General features: G+C 40.2%; 1 protein-coding gene across 1 annotated transcript in view; it reads left to right on the top strand.

Moving 5' to 3' along the window:
- Nucleotides 1-13149, top strand: part of LOC126191363 (uncharacterized) — a 216969-nt gene extending 203820 nt beyond the window's left edge. Inside the window, exons 7-8 of the mRNA XM_049932211.1 lie at nt 5949-6152; nt 12781-13149. Coding sequence (XP_049788168.1) covers nt 5949-6124 — 176 coding nt within the window. The 3' untranslated portion in view covers nt 6125-6152; nt 12781-13149. The remainder of the gene's footprint in view (nt 1-5948; nt 6153-12780) is intronic.
- Nucleotides 13150-16743: the final 3594 nt, after the last annotated feature.

The raw sequence follows: 16743 nt of genomic DNA, 5'->3' as shown, positions 1-16743 counted from the left end.
TACAACCAGAGGTTCTACTTTCTCTTGGATGTTGAGAATTTCAACATCGAATCTACTGTTAATATTACCAATTTCCTCCTGCATAGTATCCATATTTTTGTTAATGGTGTCAATTTCAAATTTCATATTATTTACCACAGAACTTAAACTTCCCACTTTTTGTTCTACCTGCTCTATTTGTTTACTTATTCTAATTCCTTGATCTTTGACCTGTGATTTAATCTGATCACTTTGTGTTTTGAGCTGCTCGTCAACGTGTGTTTTGAGTTGCTCAGTCTGTCCTGCCATTTGTTTGGTTAATTGTTCTAATAGATCGTTCATGCTTAAAATTTTTACACTGTTTTGTTCTACGAAATCGGTGTTTTCCGATCCTACTTCAGAAATTTCTTTCGGCTCTTTCTTTATCTGTGGTGAATCAAATATGTCAGTGGATTCGTTCACGTACCCACTATCATCTACAAAGTCACCTTCTACTTCCTGTTTCGTCCCTTGCTGTGTTCGAGGCGATCGCGACATTTCAATCTGTTCGTTGACGTGTTCATGGTATTGTATGTACGCCAATTGTCTTCCGCTAGCGCCATCTGTTATCTGGCCGCGTAAACTCCTGATACTACTAGCCGCATTCTCCATTTCGCCTGGCACATCTATCCTGTCCCCGTTCCTGTCCATATTAAATGCCAATTACACTACACTATTATACTTGACTCACACTGCAGTTTATTTTACTGAACTGTATTGCTATTCGAGCCACTGAACATCCACTGTTCGGTATTTACATTAATTTTTAACCGACAACAACTGGATGTCCTGTCACCGGGAAGCCACTTGTAACACTACCGCCCTGTCGGACGTGCGTTAGCTCAATAAAGCCTGTACTGTAATAAGTTCACGGGCTTCGCCTTGTAAACAAGGATTTAGTACATAAATTGACCGCGTGTACCTAATGGAAGCAAGATCGGACCTATATTCAGTCAGTAACTACAGTGATGCGTCAAGCTAATGTAAAGTACAATTACGCGATCGCATGGACAAGAAGTACACACAGTAGATACTACCAATGATTAATAATACGGTCGCCAGCCTAATTAGGCATTGAGTGAGTTTTTCCTTGTACAAGTGTGTGCATGTACAAGCATAACAACACGTAATACTGTTGTGTTATAAGACAAAGTTTGGCATAGGAAAAATCCACTGAATTAAAGTTCTCTCCTTTTGTACTAGTTTGGACGAGTTACTTTTACACAACACCACACAGCAATGATTACTACGAACTGCCTTTTGTATATTGGTCAGACTGAAATCGGGCATAGATTACCCTAGAATTAGCAATCTTGAAAGCATACATACAATATCACTATTAAAATTGGAAAAACACTAATACACTTAGGTTTAATATAGAAATTAATTTTACTATTCAATTCTGATCAGTACACTTCAAAATGTGCAAGAATAGGCAAGAGAAGGGGGGGGGGCCCTGAAACTGTTACGGTCGTTATGCTGAAACTAGTAAGTCCTGAAGGTACATTAACACTCAAAATTATCAACCTATGGATTACTAATCTTTTGTCACGCTTCTGGAGTAATTGACTAACATTCTTTCAGTCTCAAATGAATTAAATAACATTGCTAGCTCAATTCAAAATTTATCTTTCAATTTAATCACACTGATGTTCTTTACTAACATTTACATTTGCACTCCTATCCTTGAACGTCTTTATAGCATGAATTGGTCTGCAGATAATTTAGTACTAACTGTAAACTTTCAGTTCGGGATACTCGGGTTGCACAATATGTGGTAAGGACCCTATTTAGGTCAGTGATAAGGATAAGTAACGGCTAAGGCAATTCTGGTAAAAGTCACGTTATTATTGAACAGTCAAAACAGTTTCGACACTGGTCCACACAGATACAATTCTAAAGAAGAAATAAATGTTCGACCTGTGCACGTCGTTGCGGCGGATGGCGGGCAGCGAGATAGCGGGCAGCACCGCACACATACAAGCACGGCTAAGGCTCTCGCAGTCTCGGCACTTTCATTCTTCTTAGCGTCGTAATCTTTCCAGTTTGGTGCCTGAGAATATAGCCATGCCAAGTAGTCGTCGGAATCGGCCCATCCGAGGCTTAATGGAATCCACTTTTCCTAGATAGCCTCCTCGGTACAGTACATGTTCCTCTGACCGATGCCCAACTCCAACTGTTTTACTGAGCCCGTTGTGCCGAACCGCGCCAGAGTGCGTTTTCCCGCGCTCGCCTGCATCCACCTTTCCCGCTCCCCTACAGGTAGGGTATTCACCACAGGTTTTCTACTACACATATTCTAATGCATTACCTACGTATGGACCAAGTGTTTAAATTACAATTTCCACATCATACAATAGTTTTTACATTAAATACATTTTCCTTTGGTTATCAAGTTTCTTGAAATCTAACACAAATAATAACATTCATTTAAAAAGTTGTGTACAGTTTCTTTAACATGACACGAAAAGGAAAAAAATTCAAATTAATATTTACATTATTTTACATAAATTCAGAAAGAAACACTTATCTAAATTCATAAAGAAAAAATTATTATAGGTACATTATTGTTACAAGGTCACAGTGCGAATAGCAGAAGGATGATGTTCTTGACAGCTTTTGGCTCTCTTTACACCCCATGGAGGAGGATTCAACCTTGCTAGACGAACTCACAGTGCTGCAAGACCACTGGACGTGATCTCACGCCTTTGGAGGAAGTACGACCGCCATTTATGCTCTGGTGTACAAACTGGAACCCCTAGGGACCTATCATAACCATATTACGAAATTTGAACCCGATAAGTAGCAGCAAAGGATCCTTCGGCTTTATCATTTCTCATGTTTCTGACCCTTGTTTGGCGTGACCACAGAGTGATACGTCATTGACACATCCGTAAATAAAACGGCAAAGATAACATGGGCGAATGCCACCGAGGGTTTCACCGAACTGGGGGTCTCACACGGAACATTTGTCGTTTCACTCTTGCACGTCTCATTGTAGCACCCCTTCATTGTCGCACCCAACCAATATCATGCCACAGGATGGCGTGAAACCGGAGCACTGTTCAGTTTCCGTCGATTGATCTAGAATGGCCCTGTATACAAAAAACTGTGGTCGTATTTGCTCTCCAGAGGGGTGCAACCACATTCAATGGCGCTGCAGCCCATAATGTCGACAGATGAGGGTTGAAACATCCTGAAGTGTCAGTAGTATCAAAGGTTGTCAAGAAAGTCTTTGTGTTTCTCGTCATACTGCGAACTGTCGTTTTCGATAGTGAAATGTTTGGGAATCAACGTCCGATGGGAAAGAGTGGTTTCATCTACGGTGGTTTCCTTTGCACTCTTTGTGCCATCTTATGAGGCGGGATGTCTGAAACATTGTCCTCGGTTACTCATAAAAAAACCATTTGATTTCAGCTATGACATCCATCGCAGAGGCGTCAACAGGAGGTGTGGAATGCGCGTAAATGTGCTGTGACGATATTCCCAATGTGGAGCTCGTCCACAATGGTGTTGCGCAGAATAGCGCTGAAATTTGGTTCCAATGTGACATCATTAATCCACTTTACACATCACGTGAACTTCTGAGCTCTGGATTTTTCTTCGCATGTGTCGTCATCTTGCTGTATGAAGCCTCGTCGAGCCGAAGGAGAAAGGAGAATGTCGCAGGGCGCCAGGCTTTTGCAAATGGTTAAAATGGCTCTGAGCAGTATGGGAATTAACTTCTGAGGTCATCAGTCCCCTAGAACTTAGAACTACTTAAACATAACTAACCTAAGGACATCACACACATCCATGCCCGAGACAGGATTCGAACCTGCGACCGTAGTGGTCGCGCGGTTCCAGACTGTAGCGCCTAGAACCGCTCGGCCACTCCAGCCGGCCAGGCCTTTGCAGCATTACACAGGAAGTTGGCACGCAGCTCTGAGTCATATTTAAAACTTATGCATAGGAATGGGAGACAGTTACGGGGTTTCAAAAAAGTGATCCATTAATTCTGTTGTGCAGTCTAGATGCCTTTGCTACAAAGAAGTACACGTGTACCACTATTTAAACTTCGGATTTACCTTTCCTGTGTATCGCTTCTGTAGCGACCTCGATTTCACAGAGAGCAAGGAAAGTGGTGGAGTCTTTGATGAAAAGTATCGAAGGGGAAACTAAATTCTACAAGGGAACATCGGACAATAATTTTATTACTAAAAGTTTAATAGGCAATAAAACAAAAAGTATCACAAATGGATATACCTATTTTACCTACTTTCCTCAACAGCCACCAACATCTCAACATGTTTCTCCTATCGTGTAATCAGTTTCAATATGCTCCGTCCGTAGAAGTCCCTTTGGTTGAAGTATAACTCTCTGCGGACTCCTGATTTTACTTCCACATCTGTGCTAAGCTTTGGCCGGCCAGGAATTTCTTTACGAGACGAAACAGATGATAATCCTATGGTGCAAGATCTGGATTGGAATACCACCACTCCAATTTGGCTATTTTGTCACGAACAGGGGCTGCTACATGGAGTCGATCATTGTCATGAAGAAGTATGACACCATAAGCATTAATTTTGTGGTGTTCGTCACGAAGTGCGTGACGCAACTTAAGAAAAGTTTTAATGTTGGCCGCAGCATTTACAATACTCCTGTGTTCAACAAAATCCACGAATAACACACCATCCATATCCCAGGACATTGTCACAACCAATTTCCTCTTAGATTGAGTCATTTGATTTTTTCGTGCTGAGGAACCAACATGTTCCAATTCCATAGAGGCCTGTTTCGTTTCAGGCGTGTAGTGGCACGCCAACGACTCATCACCAATGGAGATTCCTTTCAGTAAGTCATGGCCTTCTGTCACATAGTGCGTTAAGCGATCCAAGCTTTTCATCATTTACTGGTGGTGACTGTCTGTCAGGTTCTTAGGCATTCAGCGAACATCACCTTTACCACAGAAAATGTTGAACTGCAGCGATTAGGTTGCACATGCCGCTCGTTCAAATGTTCTACCAGAATGTCTCCGACATTCACTGGGTTTGCAGCTGTAACCGGCCGCCGGTAGCCCATAACGTGGCGAATCACTAAGGTGTTCTTGGAAGAATGCACAGCACCAGGAGTCAATCGTATAGTCCATAGAGTTGTCCCCATACACGACACGCATGTACTTGCGAAAGTCTCTCTGTTTATACCTTTTGGCCCTCAAATATCGAATAATAGTTCGTTGCTTTTCACGACAGTAAAATGCTTGTCATGGTTGTTCATAGTTCAGACGTGTCTTGCCTGAGCCACACGAGAACAAAATACCATCTGTAGCTTAAACCTTAAACTATATCATCTAGAAATTTCAACATTCCAGCTGCAGTACGAGGAGAGAAAAAATTATTGCGCATTACTTTACTATACTGTAAACCGATTAAACCACCTGAATTTAGGGCATATTTCTGTTGTGTATAACTACGGCATAAGAGTGAGATTTAGTGTGCTACAATCAATTACTACTTAGGACAGCATTCACCTGTCTCATTTTTAATTATTTATATTTTGGTAGAAATACAATCACTTAAAGGACTGTTAAGAAAAAAACTGTAAATATAAGGTGAAACAAAGAACAACTACAGTGTTGATTAATGACGTTGTATTATATTTTGTGACTAAGTATTATTAGATGTCTACTGTAGGAGCCTCCACGCTTCATATCGTAATACAAACGAAGCATCACATACAGTGTTTGAGTACCACTTCATGCACTTTTTCTGGCAGACATCAATTAAAATTTTTAGTGTCTTTAAACATAAAAGCAAATAGATTTGCTCATGTTGTGTTTATGGAACATGAGTAAAGAACGGCTTGGGACAGGTGACTTGTAGTTACCGAGAGGATAAGTCCAACTGAGAAACACGTATTCTCTGTAATCATGGAAACTGTGTGGGTCGCAGGCGAGCTACCGGCTGCAGTGCAGCACAATGGCGCGTGGTCGGGCGGCCACTGGTATGCGCGCTGGCCGCAGCTCGTGATGTGGTTGGTGCCACTGCTGATGGTGCGGTTGGTGCCACTGTGGCGGGACGCCCCGCCGCTGGCTCCCGTCTCCCGCGGCGCCGCCCCCTGCAGCTGACAGTGGCCGCCAGAGGCCGGATGAACAGGTTAGTTCCAAGCACTCAGCAGCCACATCAGTCAGAGGTGAGGATGTAGTGGGAGCTAGGTAAGGGCCGCTCTCCAACGAGAATCAGATGGGGACCTGCAGAGTGATTGAGGAGCGTTCTTTCAAAACTGGATAAAGGAAACAGTACAGCTTTTCATAAAATGAGTTTTCTGTTTTCACATAATGAAATGAAATGACGTGTGGCTAGAGCCTCCCGTTGCGTAGACCTGTTGGCTGGTGTCTTTTGAGTTGACGTCACTTTGGTAACTTGCGTGCCGATGGGAATGAATGTTGATGACAGAGACAGCACAACACCCTGTCCCCAAACGGAGAAAAATCTCTGACCCAGCCGGGAATCGAACCAGGATCCTCTAGCATGGTATTCTGTCCCACTGAGCACTCAGATATCGAGGCGGACTGTTTTCTCTTAGATAGATATATTTGATCATTTTAATTTTTGCATGACTACTAGGTCTCACTGACATCAGTAAAGCGTTGTAATGAAATATATAGACGTTTAGTTTTTATAATTGCTTATTGAAGTTTGGTTTTTCCAGTTTTTGTCAAAAGTCGACAAATGCTTATAATTACTACTGTTATTAGTTATGTTGCTGTCTTTAATTCAGCATACTTTTTCCAGAACTAATTTTTTATGTGCTATAGTGTTAATATACGCTTGCATTGTTGTAAGATTTGTATCTTTTCATATATTATTATACGTAGCATTTTTTAAATTTAAAGTTTTCGACTTTAATGGGATTACAAACAACAATAAAAGAAATACAGTGGCATTATACAATAATAGCAATGACAACAATTTTAACATAATTTGTTTAGCTTACATTCTCAGTATTACCGAAGTATAATGTGAATAACAGAGAAAGTATTGTTTGTTATAATCATATTGTTACTGTCAATTTTTCCCTGACGTATCTCCACATTATTCGTCTAAAATGACTTTGTAAAATTTCTTTGCGTCATCTGGAATTTCAAAATACTTTATCAATTCGGCAAATCTTTTTTCTTTCCTATGCTTACCATATTCCTTCTGCCGAAAGGATGGTTGTTATTACTAATGGATTGAACAGTTTCTTTCGTCTCAGGATGTCGACTAGATCTAGGTCTCTAGTGTACGTTTCACTTATTAACACAGTAACAATTTTTTGTTTCTTCTATGAAATGACACGCTGGTTTTTGTTTTGAATGGTAACTTGGCTTTTGGAACTTTCTGTGCACTATCTTTGAGATTTTTAATCGTTAAGTCATTGTTTAGAATTCTGAGAGTACTACAGTCTTCTAAAATATCATAATATTCTTTAGGAGACAAGATGCTTTCTTTTTTTCTGTAATTTTTAAATTTTACCAAACACTGGCTCTGGCGGCATGTAGCTCAATCCACCAGTTGGGAAGAAGTGACGAATAATACATAATTTTGTGCTGTCTTCCAAGAATGCTGTAAGCATCGCGATCATAAAACTGGTTTTATTTTGGATGGTGCTAGAACATGAGAACAGATCTATAGTATTGATGCGATCATTTAGTTTTTTTTATCTAAGTCAGAAAGAAAGTCCAAGAAAGCTGAGGAAGCTTGATTATAGCTTCTTGAAGATTCAGTCTCCAATCAGTTGTAGAGCACGATACTTTTCTTACTTCTTTTACTCCTTAGCATCGATCATGATGCACAGATTGTGTAACCATATTTGTCTCACACAGCGAAACTCACTCAATGATAGTTTTGGAATATACTGGTTTTGCTATACTTCAAAGCAAATCTTAATGGCAGTTGGTTTATTTTCCTTCATTATGTCACAAAACCGCTTTGCACGAATTTCACGTAACATGTAGCTAGATCATAGTTCATTCTTCTTCTGCAGACATGTTTGTGCCTTTATTTCCATTAAATCAACGTTACATGTGGAGTGGGTGTCGGTACGGGGTGCGCTGACCGATAGATTGAAATATTTGAAAAATATATGCTCGTCTTTTGATAAGGGGCATTGTTCCAGTCCTAAGTATTTTACTTCTTCACAGAATTTCCTCGACATTTTGTTGATGTAGCTCTAAAGGCAAATAAAATCTCGTAGAGTCCCCCATCCATCGTGACTCTCTGTGCCTTTCTTAATGGCAACAATTACCTCCTTATGAACGTTTCCTGTTCTGTCACCTCCTCTTCTTTCCTTCGGCAACTTACCTCTTTCATGGAACGTGTTTGCTATACAGGATAACCTATCCTTTGGCATGTCAGATACTTCTTGAAAAGTGGCAGCTCAAACAGGCACCACTTCAGCGCTCCTTTTTCTAGTAGTATACTTCACTGTCACTCTTTCCTTCGTTGTTGCTTTCTGGGTGTCCACTACTCTGCGCTGAAGTGAAGAAATATTAAGAAATTTTTACAGGAACTTATCTTGAACCATTTTATTTAATGATGTCACGTGATAATGAAAGTGGGATATATCTTTGTAGCACAGTTCAGCAGCTTCGCTTCCTTTCATTCCTTTAGCTTTTTAATGCGATACAGCATTTAATGATAGGTTCGTTTTTACATTTTTACACCTCCTGATTTGCATTTCGTATCGGTTTACGTTCTTCTTGAATCGGTATTTTCTTCCATCGGAACGTTCATTGACCTGTATGCCATTTTCAAAATCAAAAGAATCATAATCGATGCTGCTTCCGCTTGCAATATTCTTAGCGTCAAGTGAATATTTGCCTAAAAGTAAACTGCAGGTGTTTCGACGACAATGAAGTCTGGTTGCAAAACAATTCCCGCCAGTATATATTCGTAAAAAAGTGAGTACCATCGCTTAAGATAATAAATATGCTACATTATTGTTAACTGCGTGCTGCGAAAAGAAAGCCGAGACAGTCGAGAGCAGTTGTACTGCATTTGTCGACATTTTCTGTAATTGTAAGAATGTTTATATCGAGTTTTGGTTCAAAAAATGGCTCTGAGGACTATGGGACTTAACGTCTGAGGTCATCAGTCCCCTAGAACTTAGAACCACTTAAACCTAACTAACCTAAGCACATCACACACATCCATGCCCGACGCCGGATTCGAACCTGCGAGGGTAGCGGTCGCTCGGCTCCAGACTATAGCGCCTAGAACCGCGCAGCCACTCCGACCGGCTATCGAGTTTTGCTAAAACCTTGGGATTTTGAGTGTTCATGTACGCATCAGAAGTCGGATTTTGGTAAAACTTGGATCAAGAGTTGACGTGAAAGGTCAACATCGCGCCATTATAATGCTTAACTCAGTTTTGAATTTTTTTTGTGTACATTGAGTTTTGAGAAACCGGTCCTCAGTTTTTCCTGGTTTCCATCGTTTCACGTTTCCTTACTCACTTCCACAATGGGGAACGCCACATTGATGTGAATAATCCTACAAAGTACATTCATTAATCACAAAATTTAGATTCTCAAACCAACAAGATAAGCATCAAGTAATTAATTATATAACGTCTCTAATACTGGCATACGTAGAAATCCCAAACTATAGTACCATAGTTCACCACTATTGAAACAACTTTAAAGTGGTGGAGCCCGTTGTATTAAAATGGTAAATTATGCAATAACTCTTTTTCTGCAAATAAAGGGAAGACGATACATTCCTTGTTTAACCGGTTGAAGCGTACAGTTATAGTGCTCCATCATATGCAGCACTGATTAAAGCTAAACTAAACTCCTCCCGAACAGGTCACGAAGACCCAACGCTACCGACCGGCCACCGTGTCATTCCCAGCCCACAAGCGTCACTGGACGCGGATATCGAGGGCATGTGGTCAGCACACCACTCCCCCGGCCGTATCTCAGTTTTCGAGACTGGAGCGGCTACGTCTGTCAAGTAGCTCTTCAGTTTGCCTGAGTGCATCCCACTTGCCAACAACGCCCGACAGCGCTTAACTTCGGTGATCTGACGGCAACCGGTGTTACTACTGCGGCAAGACTGTTGGCATGTAACATTGATTACATGTCAAAAACACTTTCGGAGTGGTCAAACAGGTCTTAGTGACAAAGACTTCCCCTGTGTGAAAAATCGGGAAAACGCAAGAGGAAGCCCCACTTCCAGCTTATTCGACGTGATATTAGAACAATCGATAATGAGTGGTGAATCGGTCTTCCACGAATTGTAAATTACAATGATCAGCATCCTCTAGTTTCTGCGCCTGACCACACTTACACAAAAGCCGGAAATATTGTGGCTGTATCATGGCAGTACTGATTACTTCTTTAGCCACATCATCACCATGGACAATTGTTGGGTGTATGACTATGACTTGGAGATGAAGGAGTAAAGCGAGCAGTAAAGACATGTGGGTTCTTCACCGACGAAAACGGTGAAGCCCCATTACCTGGGCAGGAAATGCTAAGGCGAGGTACTCACTGATTATGGTCGTAACGGACACAAAGTAACAGGAACATAAGACCCAGTTCTCTAGAACACCTTACTGGAGATTATTGAGGTGAAGAGATATGGGAAGCGTTCCATTGGGGTGTTTGAGCTCCATGACAGAGCTCCTGCTGACTCCGCACAGGACAGTCAAAGAGCAACTTCTTTGAGTTATAAAATTTTGCCCCATTCAGACATTCACCCACCGACTCCTCTCTCTTCCTCTGATGAGGCAGTCGTTGTCTGACTGGTATGTCCAGGTTGATGACGAAGCGAACATCAGGGTGGATAGTTTCTTCACCAGCCCAGTTCAGACTTCAACGACCTATGGGTCTCTCTGAGGTCATTTCGGGAAAATAAGTGCAACGTTGAATAACGAAGAGGTAGCTAAGGTCCGACAGAATCACCAAGTTTCGTGGTGACAGGCTGGTAATATTTTCGAGGTAATGGTAAAACCTTATTGTCTATTCTTGTTCATGTAGAGCACATTATGAGTGGATCGAGAAATAATGATTTGGCAGAGCTGCTGATGCGTATGAGTTGCTTCACGGAGCTGCGATTTTACGAATATTCTCTCACTCAAGCCATACCGAAGGGATCCTACGCCCCTGGCCGATCTACCAGTTCTGCGTCGCCCCACGTCATGAAACTACTTTTCTACGCATTTCCAATGCAGTTCAAGCTAATTTTACAATTGTATAAGTAGATGAACTAAAATTTACCATCTTTGGAAACGATTACTTACATGAACTCATAAAATTTTGCACAAAAGAAATTAAATGTACCATTGTGTTAAGTAATTTAGAACTTACAAGTGAAACAAAGTCTTTAGATTATTGTTCACATCACTTGGTTTTAGTGTGATGAATAATAAAGAACAATTTTCGTTTTCCCAAAACATCTATTAATAGTGAATAAATTACTGATTGCAAATAAAGTAATAATGGCCATAATTACAAGATGACTGAATACACCTGCCCAGGGTTTCTGCTTTTCTAATGATTTCACTTTGAATTTGTGTGCTTGGAGTGAAGCAAACTCATTGCTTACATAATTGATGTCAAGTTCAGCGGCTGTTTCGTTTTCAATTGACAGCCTTATTTCTCTCGTATTCGACATTAAGAAGTTTATGTCATCTTAAATTGGCTGAAACTGCGAATAGAAGTTGATACAGTCACTGACATTGTCATCAATAGCTTCAAACGTGTTTTGAGGTTTGGGTAAGCATCTCTTAATCCATATTATCAGAAAACTTGCGGAATATTTTAATGGGAAGCTGTAGTGCTCTTCAAAATTCTTACACATGCAAGCGTCTTATATAGCTCCACTGTATCATTATCTCTGCTGTATTTGGCACAAAAAACTGCATATTTTTCAAAATAACATGTAGAAGTTTCATTGAAGGTGTTTCTTGGCAGAAAATTTAGCTTAGAGAGCATGATACGATATCCATATCCCATTTCACACATTATTGTATCAAACACTTTGTCGGACTCTAGCTCAGTGTCGCTCCAATCCTCATTCGAAATTAATCGACAAAAATCGGAAGAGTTAAGGCAAATAGTTTATTTGCGTCAGCACCGACCTGCTGCTGGATCTTTGAGACCTACAGTACTACAGCGAAGCAGCAGCAATAACTCTCTTGTTGAACATGAATGAACTGCTTAGGCTGCAACAGTGTGAACAAGGCACTGTTGTCACATAATCCTTGTTACCAATAGACGTCTCTTCGGTAGTAGTCGTTTCTTTAAGTTATTACTAGGCCGAAATGACAGTGTAGAAATGACACTATCACAAAGAAGTCCCCTTACTGTCAGCTGGTGATGGAAAGACTTCGTCTCGCAGGCATAATATAGGAATACTATAGGTAGATACACATATTCGACTCACAGTTGGTTCTTAAGCCGTCTTCCTTGCTTGTTTCTTTATTTTCTCAACACTTACCATTCCTCAGATACTGCTCTGCCACCAGTATCAGCACACTGTGTCAGTGAGCTCGGTCACCGCCCCTTTCATCGCGCTTACAAATAAAGGATGTTGTCTCCTTTTTGACAGTTTGTATAAAATGTGGAACTAAAACTATTATATACCTTAATCCTCTGCTTTAGATAATAAATTGTTTCTAAATATTATTCGAATATTTATGTCCAGTGACATGTTAAATTACTTTTCATACTTATCGATATACAGGGTGGTCATAAATGGTCTAAAAACTTGTAAAACTTCTTCTCCTTTTCAGGACGTTGCTGTGAACATATCTGTGAGGCTCATCTTCGGGAGTGAAACAGATGACAAAATATTCACCTTGTGGATGTCGGCTGGATCGGCGCCCGGATCCATACTGTGCTGCAAAGTGTGTGCTGCCCGCAGGACGCTTCGGGACCAGATCGTGGTGGACATAACGAGTGCTGCCTGCACACTACAGGCGCGGCCGGCACGCCACCGAATATTTTTGTACAACAGAGACTAACCTCACGCGTACCGAACATACTTCGTTATTTTTCATAATTCTGTGAATCTAACTAGAGCATCTTAATAGCGCAATAACAATTTAACAGAGTAGTCACTAATAGTGATTAAGAGATTATTTTAATCGATTCTAATTTATAATAAATCAAAATATTTTACAGTAATTCTAGTTGTATGAATCATAGTTCAGATTTACTGTGGAACCATGGTTGTCAATATCATAACAAGTTCTTCAGATCTTGCATATACCAAACAGCATGCCTCAGATCTGCCCCTTATATCATTGAATAATTTACTGTGGTAGTATTCAGACAGATGCCGCACTGCATTGAGAACAAGAGAGAATGCAGTGAAGAGACAGACGAGAATTTATATGGTCTTCATGTTTCATTTAAATATCCAGCACAGCAGTATGCTACGTGTTGTACGCTGGTGTGGAGAGTACATAAAATTTACAGTACCTGAGATTCAGTTGGTTGCTGATAGTTGCAGGCCCACCATCGCTGTTACAATATTCTACGGAAACCAGTTCATAGATGTTGACCACTGATGGAACTGTGTTTTAGATCAGAGTTCACCACTTCAGCACGACTTGAAGATCGCGTATTGAGTCATTGAAACTGGATGCAATGTAATAAAATAACACCAAAACAACGGATGCAGGTGTTTCCTTTTATTATGTAAGTGTACGCCCGAAGTGTTGCAGACAATCGATCACAAGGATGGAAGTACAAAAATAACGTTGAAACTTGCTGGCAGATTAAAAGTGTGTGCCGGACCGAGACTCGAACTCGGGACCTTTGCCCTTCGCGGGCAAGTGCTCTACCAACTAAGGTACCCAAGCACGCCTCACGACCCGTCCTCACAGCTTCATTTCTGCCAGTACCTTGTCTCCTACCTTCCAAACTTCACGGAAGCCCTTTTGATAACCTTGCAGAACTAGCTCTCCTGGAAGAAAACAAGGTTACCATATTTTACTGGACACAACTCTATTCCATTCTACTACTCTATCCAAGGTTCAGTAAACTGTACCGAAATGCTTTAGCAAATGTCACACCACAGTATCACTTCTCGTAAATACGATCTTTTCTCAATCTCCTTGACTATCTGATAACTTTTCTGTCATTATCAGTCTGTCACAATATCAGTCTGCAACAAAAAATTATAAATAGTTATGTGATCCGCACTATAAACAACACTAGCCTCTTTTGATCGCAGTGAGACTTTGACCTGAGCTAGTGTGTTCCGTTCTCGTTGCTTTTATATGTCTTTAAACGTTCAACCTGCTATGAGAATAAACTGACTTTGTTAATTCGCCAATCAAAACTGACTTAGAGAGACGTAATTGTTCCCGAAGCTGAACTAATCTCTTGAACTATATTTTCTTTTTGAACATCACATTACGGTGGGTTGAGTAACAAGTCCGATCATACAGCACAGGTCACAACCTGTATTACCTGATTTCTGTAAAAGTGGTTGAAGTTAGCGCTTTACCTTCTACGTTGGAGGTGACGGATGCAAAATAGTCCATTGTAAATCTCTTACTCCGTTAGTGATCTCCCAATACGCCCCAAACACTCTATGTTATCTCATTTCAGATCCAGTGTTCCCGAAACTTTGACAGTCGTATACTTAACTTGTTTCTTCAATATTAAGCTAACCACTCCAAAGCTGCAGACATCCTAGATACCTTGTAGACTTTGTGTTTGCCTGAGTTCAGATTGGCAAAATATATTATTCACTGGTAATCGACGTTCTACTCTTTCTATGCCTGTAGTGGCATCTGAAGCTTTATTTATTTTATTACATATCCACTCAAGAACCACAAAAGTTTATTAATCTGCCAATTAATTACGGTTTACGATGACCATCTTCAGACCTGAGAAAATGCAGTATTCTTCATAAATCGTATCATTACGTATTAAGATGGTACAGTCACATTAATAAGCCTTACAAGCTACGTCACAAAATTGAAATATTTTTGTGTACGTGGACATCATTACGTACCATATGTTGACAGTTTCAAGACACGAAGTGATCCGAGATCGAATATATCATAAAATAAATATTTCCTTGATAGCTGTGGAAAATTATTATGAATTTGTTGCACCTCGTGCAGCAGTATTCTCTGTGTCCTGAATATGTCAACTTGTAGTCCATAATTATGTCCATAGTATTACATTTTTCTTATTTTGTGAGGGAAGCTTGTATTGTTGATTAATTGTACAATCTCCTCAATTATCCTACGATGTAAGCGATTTTCACGATTATTTTTGGAAAACTGATGAAGTAATAAACGTAAATTTTCTCATACATTCTGTATTGATCCTTGGACAATATATTCTGATTTGGTTAAGAAACTGAGCTATCATTAAGCACTCCATCCGAGGAGTTAAAATTTCTTTTTTCAAAATGAGGCGTGTCTGTGACGGAAGCCCTGTAGTCTGCAAATTTTATCTTAAATTAAAGAAAAAACAATTTTCCTATTATACACGACATTGTGCACTGTGTAATAGCACAGTTTCTTGAATTTGTCACAGTAATAAAGTGGCGGACGTTTGAAACAGAGATTCAGATTTGTTGTGTGTTGTAGGTCACGTTTCCTGCAGTAAATATCGTACAAATTAAAATTAAAAAATATTAACCAATTACTCCCTGCAGTCATGGCAAAGGAGTAATTCAGCCAAACATCAGGAAGACAACTTTATTAGTGTGTCTGCAATCCATTCTGTCAGCCTAAGATACACTGTATTTCAATAAAGACTGTGCTAAATGCTTTATTATGATTGCTTCATTAGTTTTTCCAAAGTAATTGTGAAAATCTCTTACTTTATGAGCTGATTGAGGAAAATGAACCCTTAATGTGACCGTACCATCTACACATGCAGTGACACGAATTATGTAGTACAGGCCTGAAGGACAGCATGTTGACCGAAATTAATTACCTGATTAATAAACTGTTGTGGATATTTATTACAATAAATACGAGAGCATGTTGGAAAGCAGTGCCTTCAAATATTTTATGTCAAAATTCTTAAAAGCGTTTTAAATAAACGGCGAGTTATTAACAGTTCCCATCTCTATTCCTCATGTCTACATTTTTGCAACCCTCTGCCACCACAGGGACCCAGATTGTATCGTGTAACATGATAGGATGTAACGAGACCACGTCTCTGGTTGAGAAACAGCGTTTTGTGATCGATTTTCGAATTAGAAAATTTCGTTCACACATAGAGTATCCTTTCCTTCAGCACGATAATGCCCTACCACGCACGGGCGCTTGACACTGCAACAATGCTACGCCTTGGATACACTGCCATCGAACATCCTCCATATAGTCCCGACTTGACCCCGTCCGATTTACAGCTTTTTCCAAAACTTAAAGAACACATTCGAGAACTTCAGTGTGACAATCATGAGACGATGGAAGCAGAAATGTGGTGGTGAGTCCGTCAACAGAACCAAACAATCTATAATGAGATTATCAGGAAACTGGTTTCTAGTTGTGAGAAATGTGTTCTAAAGTGCTGATAAAATGTAATTGATAGTTTATGTGCATTGTCGTCTTGTGATCTTCGTGTGGCGTGTTTCACACACGCCATTCGTAAGTCCAAATCTTTTCTTCTGACGTTTCCCTTTAAGGTCTTTTCGTATCTTCTTCATAATAAAAACCACCTCAGTCTCTTGAACACAAAAAATACATTTCAGATCGAAATGGTTCTCCTCCAATTCC

This window comes from Schistocerca cancellata, chromosome 6, assembly GCF_023864275.1.
Source record: "Schistocerca cancellata isolate TAMUIC-IGC-003103 chromosome 6, iqSchCanc2.1, whole genome shotgun sequence".
In the NCBI taxonomy this organism is placed as follows: Eukaryota; Metazoa; Arthropoda; class Insecta; order Orthoptera; family Acrididae; genus Schistocerca; species Schistocerca cancellata.
The sequence above is the reverse complement of the archived record's forward strand: the minus strand, read 5'-3'. Positions and strand labels throughout refer to the sequence as shown.